General features: G+C 36.7%; 1 protein-coding gene across 3 annotated transcripts in view; it reads right to left on the bottom strand.

Moving 5' to 3' along the window:
* Positions 1-17485, bottom strand: part of LOC126195408 (gastrula zinc finger protein XlCGF57.1-like) — a 201697-nt gene that overhangs the window by 79186 nt on the left and 105026 nt on the right. For all 3 annotated transcript variants that reach the window (XM_049934004.1, XM_049934005.1, XM_049934003.1), the window contains 3 exons: positions 15719-15837; positions 15477-15633; positions 1169-1278 (listed from right to left, as the gene is read on the bottom strand). In XM_049934004.1, coding sequence (XP_049789961.1) covers positions 1169-1278; positions 15477-15633; positions 15719-15837 — 386 coding nt within the window. The remainder of the gene's footprint in view (positions 1-1168; positions 1279-15476; positions 15634-15718; positions 15838-17485) is intronic.

Here is a 17485-nt window from a genome sequence, read left to right as displayed (position 1 = left end):
AAGATTTATATGCAATATTCAGGGCCTTCAGATGGCCATCCATTATAATGTAGTCTGTCATGATGAACAGTACACCTTATTTCATCCTGCACATAAATGAAACATATACAATCAAGAAGAGAGATATCAAATGGTTTACTAATGCCAATTCCAGCATAACTATTTCCAGATTATGGAGATGAGAATGGATCTCAGCAGCCACTTGAACCATATTAGTTTCATACCCTTACTGCTTTGCCATCTTTTAAGCTTCATTTTCCCCCCTTTTACCTTTCTTTCAGCTCTTGCTCCACTTTTGAAAGTTATCTAGTTATTTTTGCTTCCTTTTCATTTCACACCCAATTGTCTTTTTCTCATCTACTTTGTTTAGCTGTCTCTGATGTCCATTAATTCTTTATGAGAAAGAATTCTCCTACTCTTAGCTGAAAATGCACTGCTCTACTTGTAAGTGACACAGTTAAGCTTTGATCCAGATTAGTACTCAAATGCAGATCCTTAGCTTCGGCAGGCTGTGTGTTACCAACTGCAGTACCCATTCAAGCTTCCTGATTCAAAACTTCAGCATTTTTTAAAAAGAAAGATTCATGCCATTAAATATAATATCCCTCGTGGCTTTCATTATTTGCTCTCTTTCCCTCAACATTTTTTCAACTTTATTTCATTTTCCTTTTGTATCTAGCTGTGGTGTGGTATAGTGTTCTGACTGAATTGTAGGATGCCATAATAAATGACTGGATCAGTTAGTTCAACGGTTGGAGAAAGGCAAGTGTATACTGCCTCCGACAAGATAATGTCTAACGAAGCACTGAGATGCTGAAACCAAACCTTGTGTTGATGGTAACTTTATCTTTTATTTTTCATTCTATTTGAAGTATTTTTCTTCTTACTTGACTGGTTTGTAGTACACATTTTATCGGCAAACTGTCTGCCACTCGATTATTATGCAATAACTTAAATATCCACCAACACATTATACTGGGACTTATTACTCCTATAACACATTTTTTGTATCTCACTCTAGACTTTGTCTTCAAGGTGTGTTTTCCACTTTTCTGTTAATAACAGCACTTTCTTATCAATTTATTTGTTTCTAATGTGTTCCACCTTTCACAGCATAGAAACTCGTAATTTCAACTACGAATATTGCTAATTATACATTTTCACTTACCTCCTTGCATTCATAAGGTCGCTCGCCAGTGTGCATCCTTCGATGTTTCTTCATCGCACCACTTGAAGGAAATCTCTTTGGACAGAAATCACAAGGATATGGTCTCTCACCTTGAACAAAAATAATCATTTTTTGAATTCAAAATTTCCATATGAAAATTCACTATTTCAGGAGGGAAGGTTCACAATTTTCTTCACAAAAAACAGTGACAGTGACGTTTATGGCATAACTAAGCAGCTGTCGAGAAACATTGGTACAGCAACAATTAAACTTCTATTCATGGAGAGCCGTGAGAAAACAAAAAACACCCAATTGGACAAGTGGCTGAACCTCAGACCACTGCAGCAGCTACTTACCAGCAATTATCATTTCACTGTTCTATAACACTTATAATCACTGATACGGCAACTGATTGAATAAACTGAACAGTAAAATGAGTATGTTAAATTAGTTCTACTCTCTGTGTCATGCTTTATGATAAAGGGAGAGGCAAGGATGTGGGAGCCTAACAATAAAAAGTAAAAAACATACAAAACTTCCTAGTTTTTCTGACATTACTAACAGTTCATTCATCAGCTAAAATGGAAATATATAAAAACGAAAAGAAATACAGAGAATTGGGAATCACCAGATATTTCAAAATAAAGTAAGAGAGTATCTTACTAGTCATTACTCCTATAATTTATCAGAATATCTGGACTGAAGTATGTAGCAAATTAACACTAATATTCAAATTAAACACATTTTAACTTTTCCTGTATGTACTCATAAGCAGATAACAGCAGGCTGTAAAATCTTATAAAGTTACATTAATGCAGTGTATGAAGTAGTAAACAAAATTAGGGGCTGAGCAATGTAAGAGGAAGAACAGTGGATTTTTGAAATATGCTTTTTCAGTTAATATAAGCAATATCCTGATTTACAGTATACTAAAAAAAGCAATCAAGAAATGATTCTTGAAATAAACAGTGTGAGTGGGTTATTTCGCCCACAATGCTCCCCCCTTCATGATGAGATTTGTAGAAAAGAATGTGGAAATTAATCAATCAAAAGTCTACAGGTACACAAGGAAAATGTATTTCAAATCTTCCATATCCTTTACAGTCCTACAAGTGACAAAAGCATACAGTATCGACATCATGGCAGACTGCAGTAGAATGTATATGATCCCTCAACTGATACTTTGTCCAGCTTTTAACATTGGCATGTCTATTATAGCCGGCCTTTGTGGCTGAGTGGTTCTAGGCGCTGCTGTCTGGAACCGTGCGACCGCTATGGTCGCAGGTTTGAATCCTGCCTTGGGCATAGATGTGTGTGATGTCCTTAGGTTAGTTAGGTTTAAGTAGTTCTAAGTTCTAGGGGACTGATGACCTCAGAAGTCCCATAGTGCTCAGAGCCATTTGAACCATTTTGTCTACTATAGTCCACAAAGCATAGCTACAGCTGCGAGCTGTGTTTGGTGGAATGCTAACTAGAGGGAGGATGTATACCCCTACTACTAGCAATCTCAAAAATATGGGGGAGTAAAACAGCACACGCCTATAACTGTGAGACTAAGGTCACACATGTAAGAGATGCTGCTGTTAAAAGTTGTTGTCATTGTCCTATGAGATATCACTGCTGCTTACAATGTTAGTCTCACTGCCAATTTTACATTAGCAATGAATGAAGACAAACAAATTATTAGTTGTTTGAAACTGACTGTTAGAAAAAGTGCTGATTGGGAACTTTTTTACTGGAATGTTTGCTTTTGCAAAAACTTCAACACTTTTTCTCTGAAATGGCCTTTGTTTTTTTTGTTTGGCTGTACTTAAGCTTTCAAAAATGATTGTTCTCTTGAAAAGCAGCAGCATTTTCCTGCCAGTTAAGTGAATGCATCTCCGATATAATGTGTTTCTGGACATTACTTGTATTTTCCTGCCAAATTAGAAGATTACAAAATCTGCAGACTACTAACTTTGACTTTTCATGGGCAATCATAGCCCTACAACCTATGCTTGACAATGTTACAGATGGAACTGGAAAAGCACTTAGCGTAGGAGTAGAACTGAATGTACAGCAAATTGTTTTTAATATTAGGGGAAGAATCTCAGTGACATCGAAAAAAGTTACAGATTTTGTTTTGGAATTGCTACAGCCTGAGCACGGGCACTAGGCTATAGCCACAGTGGACTTATTTGGGACCCGGTATAGCCAGGCACATAAAATTTCACTTCAAAAATGAATTTGTTTGTTATGGGAAACAAACCAACACCTACTTTCTATGCTGGACATTGCATGAAAAATGTGATGATCAATATTTGTTCAAGCTGATACCAGCTACACATTGCAAAAACAAAATCATAAATATCTTAAATATCTGCCAGGAAATGCATCAGACTACTCTTAGGAGGGATGTCCAAAGTGTGTGTGTGTGTGTGTGTGTGTCCACTGCTAACTAATCAGTCACTGTATCAGTAAATAATAATTGTCATGTCCAATGGCTGCTAATATAGTGTAAACATTACACGTCCTCAGTTATAATTGCAAACTTGTGGACTCACTCTCGTTTCCACACTGGTGGTCCACTTGTTATACACAACAAGCCTTGAGCCACCAGCTTACGAGTAAATGGGCAGTGGCTGAGACTTGCAAATCTAGTCTCTGAGTGAATGGAGATGGGAAGTTCAGAAATGATGACATAAGACCAGCTGGTGAGTTTAAAATGAGTATACAGAAGGCATGGCTGATTTTGTCTGATTTCTTCTGGGCATGTGAGCTGAAACAGCCTGATCTAGTAGATAAGCCTCTCATAGGCAGAAGAAATAATGACAGATAACCTGTGTGTATTTGATGACTACTTCAGGAGATGGAAACTAAAACAAAACCCACTGAAGACAGAAGTTGTTGTATTCCATCTGGGCAACTAGCACGCACATTAACATCTGTAGGTAACACTCACAGACAATGTATTGCAATACACCATCAATCCAAAATACTGGGTATAATCTTGAATCTTCAGAAAACAACTGCAAATGTGAAGAGCCTCAAAATTTCTTTCAAAAGTTAACAAGAACTTCTTGGAAAAGTGTCACAAACACTTTGACAACAACAGCACTGACATTAGTTTATTTATGAGCTGAGTACTGTCAAGCTGTATATCTCAACAGTTCCTTCACTCACCTAGTGAATGTTCATCTTTGACAGGCAATACCCACTGTATCTAGTACAATTCTGCCAATACCTATTTAGTGGTTTCCAGTGCTAAGCAACATCACTTCACCACACATGCTCTTGTTGTATTACACACAAGAGTACAAAACAATCAGCGGAATTATGATTTATTTAAATCATGATATTCATTTGCAATCCATTTGGCTCATGTGCAGCAGACATGTCAAAAATTTATAATACAGTTACCAATAATTTTTACGCTAATAAACAACACTATTAAAATACATAAAAACACTAAAATGATATTTCTCGGGATGTATAAAACATTTATCCAACTCAAATTTCCAGTCTGTCCTGCATGAATTCATCCATGAGTAATAACATTACACATTGAGTAATGATATTTCAGGGTCAGAGCATCATATAACTTTCTTTTAAGTGGACTTAAACTCATCTGCACTCACATGTTCCATTTTAATTTAATGCAAAGCTGCTCAATTTGTTTTCTAGGTACTCAATGTTGCCTGTCAGGTCAAATTTTTATCCAAATGTAATCCTAAGAGTTTGACTGAGTCAACTTCTTCTATGCCTTAATCTGCTCACATTTTGACTGTTTGGTTTTGAATTTATCATGTGAGTCTTAGATATACTTAGATTTAACACACTTAGCTCAAATAAAATTTCTTAAGTGCTGAGGGTACTGATCAAAGATTTGGAAATTTTTTCCAAATGCTGGTTTTCTTTTAACAAGTATAATCCAAACAGAACTGACAGGGAGCTGATTCTTAATCGTAAGAAGAGAAGCAGGACTGTACCTAGTATGGAGCCTTTTGGAACACCATGAGATACCTTTTCCCAGTCAGAATAATAATGTGCTCCACTTACGTAAATACTAACTCTCTGGTTTCTGTTTGATAAGTAGTATTTAAGCCATTAATGCAACACTTTTCAAATTTGTAATAAGCAATGCATGGTTTATGGAATCAAACACCTCTGTGAGGTTGCAGAAAATTCCTGCAACCTTACTGCCATTGTCCAATGATGTACTCATTTTCTCATTGAAACTGTTCACTGCATCTGTGGTGTTTTTGCCTTGCTGAAAAGTAAACTTACTGTTTAGAATAATACAATAATTTCAATAAAGTTTCTGATTTGGGCAAATATATTATTTTAGAATTGTCTGGGGGAAACGAGACAGGATGATAATTTCCCATTACTTCTCTTGATCCCTTTTTGAAAAGTGGTTTGACTTTGGCATATTTCAAACCTCTGGGAAACAGTCCTCTTCAAACCAGTGATTTATTATTTGAGCCAATGGGTTTGCAATTTTGTTGTGTTGTTTTTTAGTGCTAGGATTGCATTTTCTACATTCTTCATAGAACGTTTTCAAAATTTTTGTATGGTGTTTACAGTTTTCAATAAGGCCAAAGGGATGTATATGAATGTGTGGTGTCTGTTCTTTCAGACATATCTGAAAGAACATACACCATTCATTCATATAATTGATTTGCCTCATGGGCAATGAATCCACCATCTTCAGTGTGGAGGCACAATGGCATTCGATCACTTGTGAGAATCTCAAAGTAGCACCCATTGAAGACATGGATGGGACTGCAGATAGGTGGTGCTGGTGGGAGTGTGGGTCAGCTGAAAAGTGTGCTGAGATAGTCCATGTAACTGCAATAAACACTGTTCCCGGGTGGTGCAGTGGTTAACGCAACTGTGTAGTAAGCAGGAGAACCTGAGTCCGAATTCCAGTCTGGCATATGTTTTCACTCATTTCCACAGATTCTGGATAAAGTCCCAATGCAGCTGACATCTACAGTTCCTTCCCTCTCCTTTCCTTTCTCCCCTGCACCTTCAATTTACATAACAAAGGGATTTAGTTTGTTGCGAAATCTGTTACATTTACTTCAGACTTTGCTACATTTATAAAAGATCCACTGAAGTACTTTGGTATTTAAGTTGGACTTACAATAGCATTTCCTTCAATGTTAATTTTTAAAACATCTTCCTTACATGCTAACTCAGATTTAATGACTGACCACACAGCCTTTGTGCTACAATCTGGAACGGCGCGACCACTACGGTCGCAGGTTCGAATCCTGCCTCGGGCGTGGATGTGTGTGATGTCCTTAGGTTAGTTAGGTTTAAGTAGTTCTAAGTTCTAGGGGACTGATGACCTCAGAAGTTAAGTCCCATAGTGCTCAGAGCCATTTGAACACAGCCTCTGTCTTATATGTCTGTTATCTGCCAGGTTTTTTGCTGCTTTGACAACTCTTTTAAATGTAATTTTATAGAGTCTAACATATTCAGTGAAATCAGTGTCTTTTTTATATTTTAATTATCTGAGCAGTTTCTTTTTCTTTGCAGACATGTTGTAATTCAATAACATTCTTCAATCTGATTGAAATTAATCAGTTGGCTTGGGCAATCACTATTAGCCTATTAACCAGGGTTTCAATCCTGTGGCTGCCCCAAAGTTGGAGTGGTCACCTCCAGCCCAGCAAGACTTCATGCAATTCAAGAACCAACTATCAAACTTCTGGGCTTCAGTCTTCCTCAGTCACCTGGAGAAAACTGAATCAAATCACACGTGGGGCAGGCAGAACAGTTGCTACTCTCTACAATTGGGAATGGTGAAACTACTCAAGCTGTGACTGTAGCAAATGGTGCCGACAATGTCGTATACATACAAAACCTACATCAGTGTAGCTCTTAAGTAATTGAGTGGTTGGAAAACATGAACACTGATCTTTCATTTTCTTCCTTTTATTTATTTGACAGATTTCTTACAATTTCTTTATTTATAATTGTTTATAGCACCAAATGCTAAATAAATTACAACGAAGATTCAACCACAAAAGAAAAAAAGGAAGATTTTGGTGTGTTTCTGCTCCTCTATAGTTTTTCACAGGCTGCAGACACACTGACACTGACACTGGAGATGTCCACTGACTACCAAAATCAGTCGATTTTTTCAAATCAGGATGTCAGTAGGTGTGTTGTCTCAGTGCAGCAGACCTCACTGCCCAAACATATAAACTTCAGATGATAATCAGAGAAATTCAAATCAGTCTGTTTTCTTCAATCAAATTGCTTGACATATCCCCACACAAAACACAGAGTGAGAAATGTAACAGATTAGATTAGAGATTAGATTAGATTAATACTTGTTCCATAGATCATGAATACGACACTTCGTAATGATGTGGAACGTGTCAGGTTAATAAAAGATGTCTGTACAAGATATTACATGACACTAATGTTTAAGTTGTTTTTTTCCCCTCCCTTAATTTATATCTAAAAATTCAGCCAATGAGTAGGAGTTGTCATCTAGAAATTCTTTTAATTTATTTTTAAATGTTGGTTGGCTATCTGTCAGGCTTTTGATGCTGTTTGGTAGGTGACCAAAGACTTTTGTAGCAGCATAATTTACCCCTTTCTGTGCCAAAGTCAGATTTAACCCTGCATAGTGAAGATCATCCTTTCTCCTGGTGTTATAGCTATGCACACTGCTATTACTTTTGAACTGGGTTGGAGTGTTAACAACAAATTTCATAAGTGAATATATATACTGTGAGGTTACTGTGAGGATCCCTAGATCCTTAAATAGATGTCTGCAGGATGACCGTGGGTGGGTTCCAGCAATTATTCTGATTACACGTTTTTGAGCAATGAATACTTTTCTACTCAATGATGAATTACCCCAGAATATGATGCCATACGAAAGCAATGAATGAAAGTAGGCATAGTAAGCTAATTTACTGAGATTCTTATCACCAAAATTTGCAATAACCCTAATAGCATACATAGCTAAACTCAGACGTTTCAGCAGACCATCAATGTGTTGCTTCCAGTTTAACCTCTCATCAATGGACACACCTAAAAATTTTGAAAATTCTACCTTAGCTACAGACTTCTGTTCAAAGTCTATATTTATTACTGGAGTTGTGCCATTTACTGTACGGAACTGTATATACTGTGTTCTATCAAAATTTAAAGAGAGTCCGTTTGCTGAGAACCACTTAATAATTTTGTGAAAAACATCATTTACAATTACATCACTTAGTTCTTGGTTTTTGGATGTTATTACTATACTTGTATCATCAGCAAAAAGAACTAACTTTGCAACTTCATCAATGTGGAATGGTAAGTCATTAATGTATATCAAGAACAGTAAAGGACCTAAGACCGAACCCTGTGGGACCCCGTACTTGATTTAGCCCCCCCCCCCCCAGTTTGAGGAATCAGCTGTTGTTTTAACATTACATGAACCACTTATTTCAACTTTCTGCATTCTTCCAGTTAAGTATGAATTAAACCACTTGTGCACTGCCCCCCCCTCAAACCATAATGATTTAGCTTAATCTAAAAGAATTCCAGGGATACATCTTGGAATCTACAGTCTGGAATTGCTGCATAATAGAAACAAGTTTTGAACAACTTAAAAATTTAATAATAATTAATTGATCATTATCTTATATTACATTATGTATGCTTTGTGGCTGTCTAGCCATTTCAGCCTCATGTCTGTCCTTAATGCAGCATGTCATCCACAACACAGGTAATATCTGTATCCAAAAATTTAGGCCCACATTATATCCTCAAAAAGTTAGGTCTTTAAGTGAGAAATATGGTGTATGTCAATTTTGATGCTTAAAGTTACTGTAGTGGATCTTTTTGGGGTTGTGGTTGGTTGACATTCACTATCTAAGAATTATTACTATTCCTTTCTGGTGTTTTTATGCCAGCAGGGTGGTGATTCTGTTATATGAGGTAGTTTGCAAATGTGTTTCCACTTTTCAGTGCTTTGGAACAGAGTATCTTATTTTAAAAGGCATGTTGGTCTTGCACCCATATGCTGAATGACAGTCATTGAAGACTAACTGACATAAATGCGTTTTGCTGAATTTGTTTGAAGTTATGCAGAGTGTAATGTTGCTTTTCAATGTCCATGAATCATCTCACATATGTAATAGAATGTCTCTCATGTATTCACAAAACTTCTCTGGTTATTACAATAACTTCAGGAGAGAGTTTAGAGTACTTGCAACACTTACTTCTGCACACACAGAAGTGTCATGCCATCCATCCTGCCCAAGTAGGTTAAAACAGATTCTAACTTCTTTGATACAATAGATTCTAAGCTAACCTATCCTAACTAAACCTAATCTCCTTGATCCCACCAAAAACTGATGAAGGAAATTGGATGTACTGTAACCAAGCTGTTGGAGAATGTAATCAGACCATGTTAGGTGACAGAATCTGATGGCTACTGTCAGTGTCATATGACTGCAGCTTTATTACATTGATTGGCAAGGACATTACTTTTTTGCTCAAATTATAATTTTTCTTGCATCATTACTCCCATCTGAGAAATAAACATGGACTTCATGAGTTAAAGTATTTCCTCTCTCTTCTCATCACAAGTTTTTATTAAATTATTCTATCAATGTTTTCTTAGATTTGATACATTGTTTCTCCATTTCTAATTTAATTCCGTCCCATATAATATCCTCGCTGATGTCAGTTCATCTCCTGCAACTTCATGTAGTCAGCTGTTCATAAATTGCAACACAAGGGCAAAGATGAGAATTGTTTTGGTCAGAAATGATATGTTCTTTCAGATATAGTCACAAAATTTTCAGTTACCTGTTACTAAAAATGTTATTTTTTAAATCAGAATATTGATTTAAGGCATGAAACTTTCTTTTCTTTCATATTCATTCTACGTAAAAGGACGGATGACTGGAGATTAGTCCCTGTCAACATTGAAGACACTAAATATGGAGCACAAGCTTAGATGCAGGATGTATGAGAATGAAATCAACTGTGTTCATTCTCCACAACACCTAGATTTGGATGACTGGACAAAGATCTGAACCCCAATCCTGCCAAATGCAATATAAATCCCCATCTACTCAGTAATCTGATGCAGGCCTACTTGAATTTTTCTGTTAAGGTTTCTATTTCTAGCTCTTTACACTTGCTTCCAGTAATCAACTTACTGATCTGTATATGACATCATACATAAGTAGTATATCTGCTTTGCATTTCATGAAATCTTTTTTGTAATACAAACAGTTTTTTGCAATTTATACATTCTGTCACTACTAGTTTTGTGATTTAATTCTGTGGGTTGGATAATTTTTTTCCAAGCTGTTTCAATTCAGGATTTTTCTGCTAAAAGTGAGTTACCATTCTAATACCGGTTCCCAACAGATCACCAAAGTTAAGCACTGTCGGGCTGGGCTAGCACTTGGATGGGTCACCATCCAGTCTGCTGAGCGCTGTTGGCTAGCAGGGTGCAGTCAGCCCTTGTGAGGCAAAATGAGGAGCTACTTGATTGAGTTGTAGCACCTCCTGTCTCATAAACTGACATACGGCTGGGAGAGACGTGTGCTGACCACATGCCCCTCCATATCCGCATCCAGTGTCGCCTGTGGGCTGAGGATGACATGGTGGCCAGTCAGTACTGTTGGGCCTTCCTAGGCCTGTTCGGATGGAGTTCAGTTTCAGAGTTACTATTCACTAGTCATCAACACAATGTAGAGATTCCATTTGGTTCTCTGCCTGCAGTGCAGCAGTGTTCAGTATAACTGTTTATCCAGCTGATCATAAGAAAGTTGCAAAGCAAGCTTCGTTAGAGATTTGATCACAGTCAAAGATAACTTTAGTTCACTAATCTAAGAAAAAATTCTAAGTTTTGGTATTAGGTAAATCCAGCACACACATCAAAATTATCTACATAGTTGCACTGTGCTCATACTTGTAAGATTATTGACCTTAATGTCTCACGATTTTTTTTTTTTTTTTTTTTTGTACAGTTGATTACCAAGATGACAATGACATTGTTTGGATTTCAACAATGCACATTTATATTCATAAAAGATACTCATACTGATCAGCTTGCAATTATTGAAATCCATCACCTTTACAAAACACATCAGTTATCTATAAGGACTTCAAAGAATCTAACTTAAATAAATAACGGGAAATCCAGGATGGAATGTAATATACTTGTCCATCCTTACACAACCCCTGCTCCAACCCTTACCTCATGACTCATATCCCTGTAATAACCTAGATGCAAGACCTGTCCCATACATCCTGCTACCACCACCTACTACAATCCGGTCACTAACATTACCTATCACATCAAAGGCAGGACTATCTGTGAAACCAGTCATGTGAATACAAGCTAAGCTGCAACCACTGTGTTGCATTCTATGTAGGCATGACTACTAACAAGCTGTCTGTCCGCATGAATAGCCACCGACAAACTGTGGCCAAAAAACAAGTGGACCACCGTGTAGCTGAACATGCTGCCAAACATAATACCCCTCATCTCAATGACTGCTTCACAGCCTGTGCCATATGAATCCTTCCCACCAACACCAGCTTTTCTGAATTGCGCAGGTGGGAACTTTCCCTGCAATACATCCTACGTTCCTGTAACCTTCCTGGCCTCAACCTTCATTAGTCACTGTCCTCACCCATCCAGCCCCCTCCCTGTTCCCATTCCAGCACTACACAGCCGTCATTTCACCACCACCCCCAGTCTTTTAATTTCTTTTATTTTTATTTCTCTCCTTTCCACTACTTGCCCCCTCCTCCCTCAACACTTTCTCTCCTACCCTCCGTCTAAACTGCAACACTTCACTGTCCACCACTCCCACCATACTACCCCTCCCCCTCCCCGCCCTAGCCTCCTCCTTACCCCCACCCACTCGCCACTCCGATCATGCACTGGTGCTGCTGCTCACAGTGTAGTTTCAGCTCTCTGAGACTGCAGATGTGTGTGCAAGTTGCGCTTGCGTGAGTGTATGTGTGCGTGTGTCTATGTGTGTCTACTGCTGACAAAGGCCTTGATGGCCGAAAGCTATGATTGTGTGAATCTTTTTATTGTGCCTATCGCAGCTCAGCATCTCCACTATATTGTTAAATAGATAATGGGCATTTTATAATAACTATTCCACTGATCTGAATGCAGACAACTGACCTCACAGGCAACACTTTTTCATTTGGTACTGAAGTTATTTTGTATTAGTTACTGACTGAATATTCTTAAAGCAGCATCAATGGTAGGTTCTATTTCCTGGAGTGGAGTTTTAGGTATACACTTTTCTCCATACAGTAAAGTTGTGTTTTAATGTCACTTTAACCAGTTTCATCCTGACACACTGAGATACAAAATGATGGTATATTCAACTGTTATTTTTCTGATCAGAAGTAATATGAAAATTTTTTAACTACATGTGTAGTAAAACTTGTTTATTTATAATGCTTCATCTAAAAAAACTAAGGAAGAACAATCTTTGCAGAAGAATGAGGGTGAATGAATGGCAGCAAGTGGACCAGGGAAGGTGGACAGTTGATATGCCATGTGATACACACCAAGTAAATGCAAAGAGCATGGCTGTAGCAGCATATAGGAGGAAAAACACCTCAGAAAATTATCAAAATACATTTGAAAGGTTCCCCTCGGTGTTGTTAACAAGTACTCAATTAAAGCTCACATGACTGGCAAATTTCAGTCCTACAGAAAATTTTCAAGTGCAATTGATGACAATATATTGTAATGTTATCAGATTATTAAATGGCAGGCATAGTGGATTGGAAAGCAAGCATGTAACATGCAAATTAAAACCAGAAAGTTTACTGTTAAATAATTATCAATTTTGCAGTACAACTGTAATGGGAATAATAATTATTCATTCCATTTTGAGTACGACGGAGACAGAGATCTGTGAGAAAGATCACTTTCATCGCAAAGAAATGAAGCCTGCTGCTTTTGCGAATCCTGCTGCTTTAGCTATACAACCAGAAGGCTTCTGTAATGTGAATACAGTGGAAGTAAAATATACAGTTATTACTGATTAGGTACAGAGTATTTCAATGAGCTGGGAGATTAATTAGTTTTGCAAAGGTATAGATTAATAAGCAGCAGTGCAGGCCTGAGCTCGGTAAAAGATATTTTGTTTGGTAGTTAAAGTGGCAGACACAAGTACAATTTATTTTTTGTCTTTTAAACTGGATGTCAAGTTGGGGGTACAACCAGATGGCTTATGTGATTTCTTTGCTGTAATCAGAAATAGAATGTCCAGTGAGACATAAAATGGAATCTACAACTCTTGTTATTTAGTAGCATGAGGTGTTTACTGAACTGAAACTAATTTTTGTGTAAATTTATGGTGCACAGCACTGCACTGAAGTAGTAACTCTAACTAGAGTGTATTTTTTGCTGTCAAAGCAAAAACAAAAATGAATATCACTATTGTGTAGCAGTTGGCATGTAATAATAATTTATTCTTTCACACAGTCAAATTTAAAAGCAGTAATAGTCAAAGAGTTCCTATGGAAAAGAACAGGGAATGAAAACTTTGATCATACTAAAACATAAATCAATATATTTTACTGTCAGATTATTTCTGTTGTTTGCAGTGCATCCAATGGCAACAGTATTGTATACTTCCAACTTGGACAAAGCACAAGAAAAATAATTTCTGTGCTTACATGCATGCATGTCTGCCTGCCTGCCTGCACACATGAATGCATGCGCGCGCGCGCGCCCACACCCACCCACCCACCCACCCACACACACACACACACACAACTACTACTACTACTACTACTACTACTACTACTTCTTCTTCTTCTTCTTCTTCTTCTTCTTAAATGAAGCAATGTTTAGAAAAATGAATTCCTTAGTTTAAGATGATTAACTCTTGCACATAAATGAAATACTGGATAATGTACTGAGGTAAATAGTATTGCATCCTATGATGAAGTTTATTTCTGTGCATACAGACTAGCTGGATGTTATTTCCATCAGAAGCATGATTTTTGCCTGTACATTTTGTGTTACTATTAGAGTAGTGAGAGACTCTAATAACCACACTGAACTACTGATGGGTTTCAGAGTAACAAACATGTATTTAAACCAAGCATCTTTGGTTGCTCAGTAGTGCATTGATTAAACCACAGTACTTGTTGAAATTACATAACACACCTCATGTAATTATCAGCTTTTCTTAAAAGGGCTGTTAGCAGAAGAACATGGGATTTTACAGTATTTTCTAGTAAAGCCCATCAAGAATTTTATAGAAACAAAAATTTTATATTTGAGAGCCTTTCACAATAAAAGTATACAGTTTTGGACACAGATAATGTAGGACTAGGAGACAGTATCAATAAATTTTTGAAAGGTTTGCACTCTCAAATTTGAGAAACAATGCAACTACATGTTTGAGAATTAATATTTCCTGAATTATGAAATTTGGAAAGATGACAAGACATTCTTAACTTGGGAGAGAACCAGGGCTTATGAATGAGGTATGTCAACCTAAAACAAACTGTTATTATTAATGGGGTTGAATTTTTTTTATAGATGGCTTCAATGACTCTTAAATTTTTAATGTAATTCCAGGATCACCATATGTTTTATGTATTTATAACATAGACTTAATATTTCAAATTTTTTTCTGCATGTGAATCAGCTTTCTTGAATTCTGCAAGATGTTCTTTAATTAGATGACCTGTCTATTCGTCAGTTCTCTTCAGTAATACTTTTGGAAGGCAATGCGAATGGGGAGAATCTTACGCAGATTTTATTCTCCACACACTTTTGCAGTGGGTGGATCAGAACATACAATAAGTCTTCCAGTATTATATCTCTGATCTTCTGTCTCACATATTAATAATATCACACAGAACTTAATTTTAAATGAACATAGGTTAGCTGTTTCCAAACCAATGGCTGAAATTTACTGGAAATTAAACATGTCTCTGCCACCTAGTAATTTGGCACTTGACTATAAGTATTGTTTGTGCAAATATATAGGACATAGTTTAATATTTAAATACAAATGAGGGACTGTCACTGTACAGGCATACACATACATTCTAATTCAGAACAGAGTCTGACAAAAATGATAAATTAATTGTAAATACCATAATGTCACAATTATGATTTATGTGCAGCATACCTAAAGAGTTAGTTGCAGATTCATAAATTTTAAGAATCCGTCTGCACAGCCAACACATCTGGATGGAATACTTATCCATATATTGTTACCTCATACAGGAATGAAGATATGGACATGATCATTACATAATTTTTTAACACATGAGCTTTTATTACTTGACTGACCTGTATGTGTCCTCAAATGCACCTGCAAAAGTGTAGCACCCTGAAACTCATGATGACAATGTTCACATGTGTAAGTCTTCTTGCGTATCACCTGACCTGCATGAGCACGTAAATGCTGCCTCAAATTATCTTTCCGACTGAACATTCGCCCACACACCTAAGTAAAAGGCACAGAAATGGGGTAAAGAAACATATTACATGATCCGATAGTGTGAATTTAAAGCTAGGTCAGCAACAGTTACCTGACATGGAAAACTTGGCCTCGACTTCCCATCACAGCCTGTTTGTGCAACATGTCGCTCCAAATGATATTTTCTGCTAAAGGTTTTCTGGCAACGTGAGCATGAATAGGGTTTCAGACCTATCAAAGAAAAGAAGTATACATCAGGGTTACTTTTCCTCAGTACATTTTCCTGATAAAGGTTCTGTACTATAAATAATGTTAGCTGTAAACACTTGGTCACATGTGAAATTGTTGGCAGTTAATGTCACAATGACACTGCTGTTATTTGGCAGGTATTTTTTTTTCTCCATATGTGAATCTGAATTACTTTATCAAGTGTGATTTGCAGTAATAATACTCCATGCCTAATCCTTAACTATTTGCCTTAGTTATTCCATAGCAAGTGACACAGCTAAAAACCATAACGATTTCCAAATTTAGCCCACCAAATGCACCAGCAGGGATTACTAGGAACTGCAATTTTATGTGCACTCTTATGTTTTAAGTTTGTAAAAGGATTACTCTGTGTATTTTATTGTAGCTTGTAATAGGATTACTCTGAAAGATAGCAACTTTCTTTCTTTTTTGAGCTTTTTGTAGGTAACTATTTATGGCTGTCAAGTATTTGAATAAAAATTGATTTGCCTGCCATGTTGTGGCTTTATGATTTAACACCTGTTAAATATACCATCTGATTCACATAACATTTTTTAAACCACATTTTAAAAATCTTGAATCTATTAAATATTTTATCATAACCAAACAAAATGTTACTAGAGACTTCTACAATACACTGATCATATGGATTCGACTGGTTGACAATCTTGATGTTTATTGTCAACCTTGACTAGAGCATATATCCTATACTCTTTGGCTGTATATCACTGTATGTTTTTGTAATCTTTGACAGTGTTGTCTTGGACAGTTAGTCTGTAACATATACCCCTGTAAGCCTGCTTACTAGCTCTTAACAGCCAAGAGTCATCTACTTTACACTACTACGTTTTTATGGTCTGTAGTGTTCCGGGTGTTACTGAGTTTATGCATGCTATTACAGAGCAAGATTTTACTGGTCATGCAGGTACATGCTGTTTGAATTTAATGTATTTTTGATCCATCAATGTACAGCTTTGTAAGTACTTTACACAGGATCATTCTTTGCACGTATGTTTCCTTTTTTTAAAAAGCTTGTCTGTATATACTACATATGTTTTGTGTTTCTTCATTTTTTAGTCCTCTGTGATGATGGTTGGTAAAACTCAAACCAATTGAGAATAAAGGTGTATATGTACAGCTGGTAGCTCAAAACTCTTTTCTTCTTTCTTTTTGTGTTGGCCTATCGACAACTCAATGCTTCCACTTTTCTATGAGTGTCTCCTTTAATCCAAAAGTATTTACAATCTAACTGAACTTTCCTACAATGTTTCTATCACATATGTAAAACAAGCATGAATGCTAATATTAATTAGTGTAACTTTGACTATTAGGTTCACAAAAAACCACATTGTCAATTTTTGAAAAATACAGCATGACTCAAGGGATTTAAGTGTCTGCATACCACATGGGCTATTTGGATCTTCCACCCTGCACTAGTTTATCTGAACTCTGGAGATGGGAAATTGCCTCCAGTACATCATGGCACCCTGACACTCTCCTAACCATTGTTAATGTCAACATGTCACCCTCACTCTTCCCACATGTTCTCTTTTTTCATTATGATCATCTTTATTCATTATTTATTTTTATACTGCTTCTGCTTCCTCTTTCTTTAAGTGTTAGATATTTG

Source organism: Schistocerca nitens, chromosome 7 (genome assembly GCF_023898315.1).
Source record: "Schistocerca nitens isolate TAMUIC-IGC-003100 chromosome 7, iqSchNite1.1, whole genome shotgun sequence".
Lineage (NCBI taxonomy): Eukaryota > Metazoa > Arthropoda > Insecta > Orthoptera > Acrididae > Schistocerca > Schistocerca nitens.
This window is presented reverse-complemented; position numbering and strand designations above follow the sequence as displayed.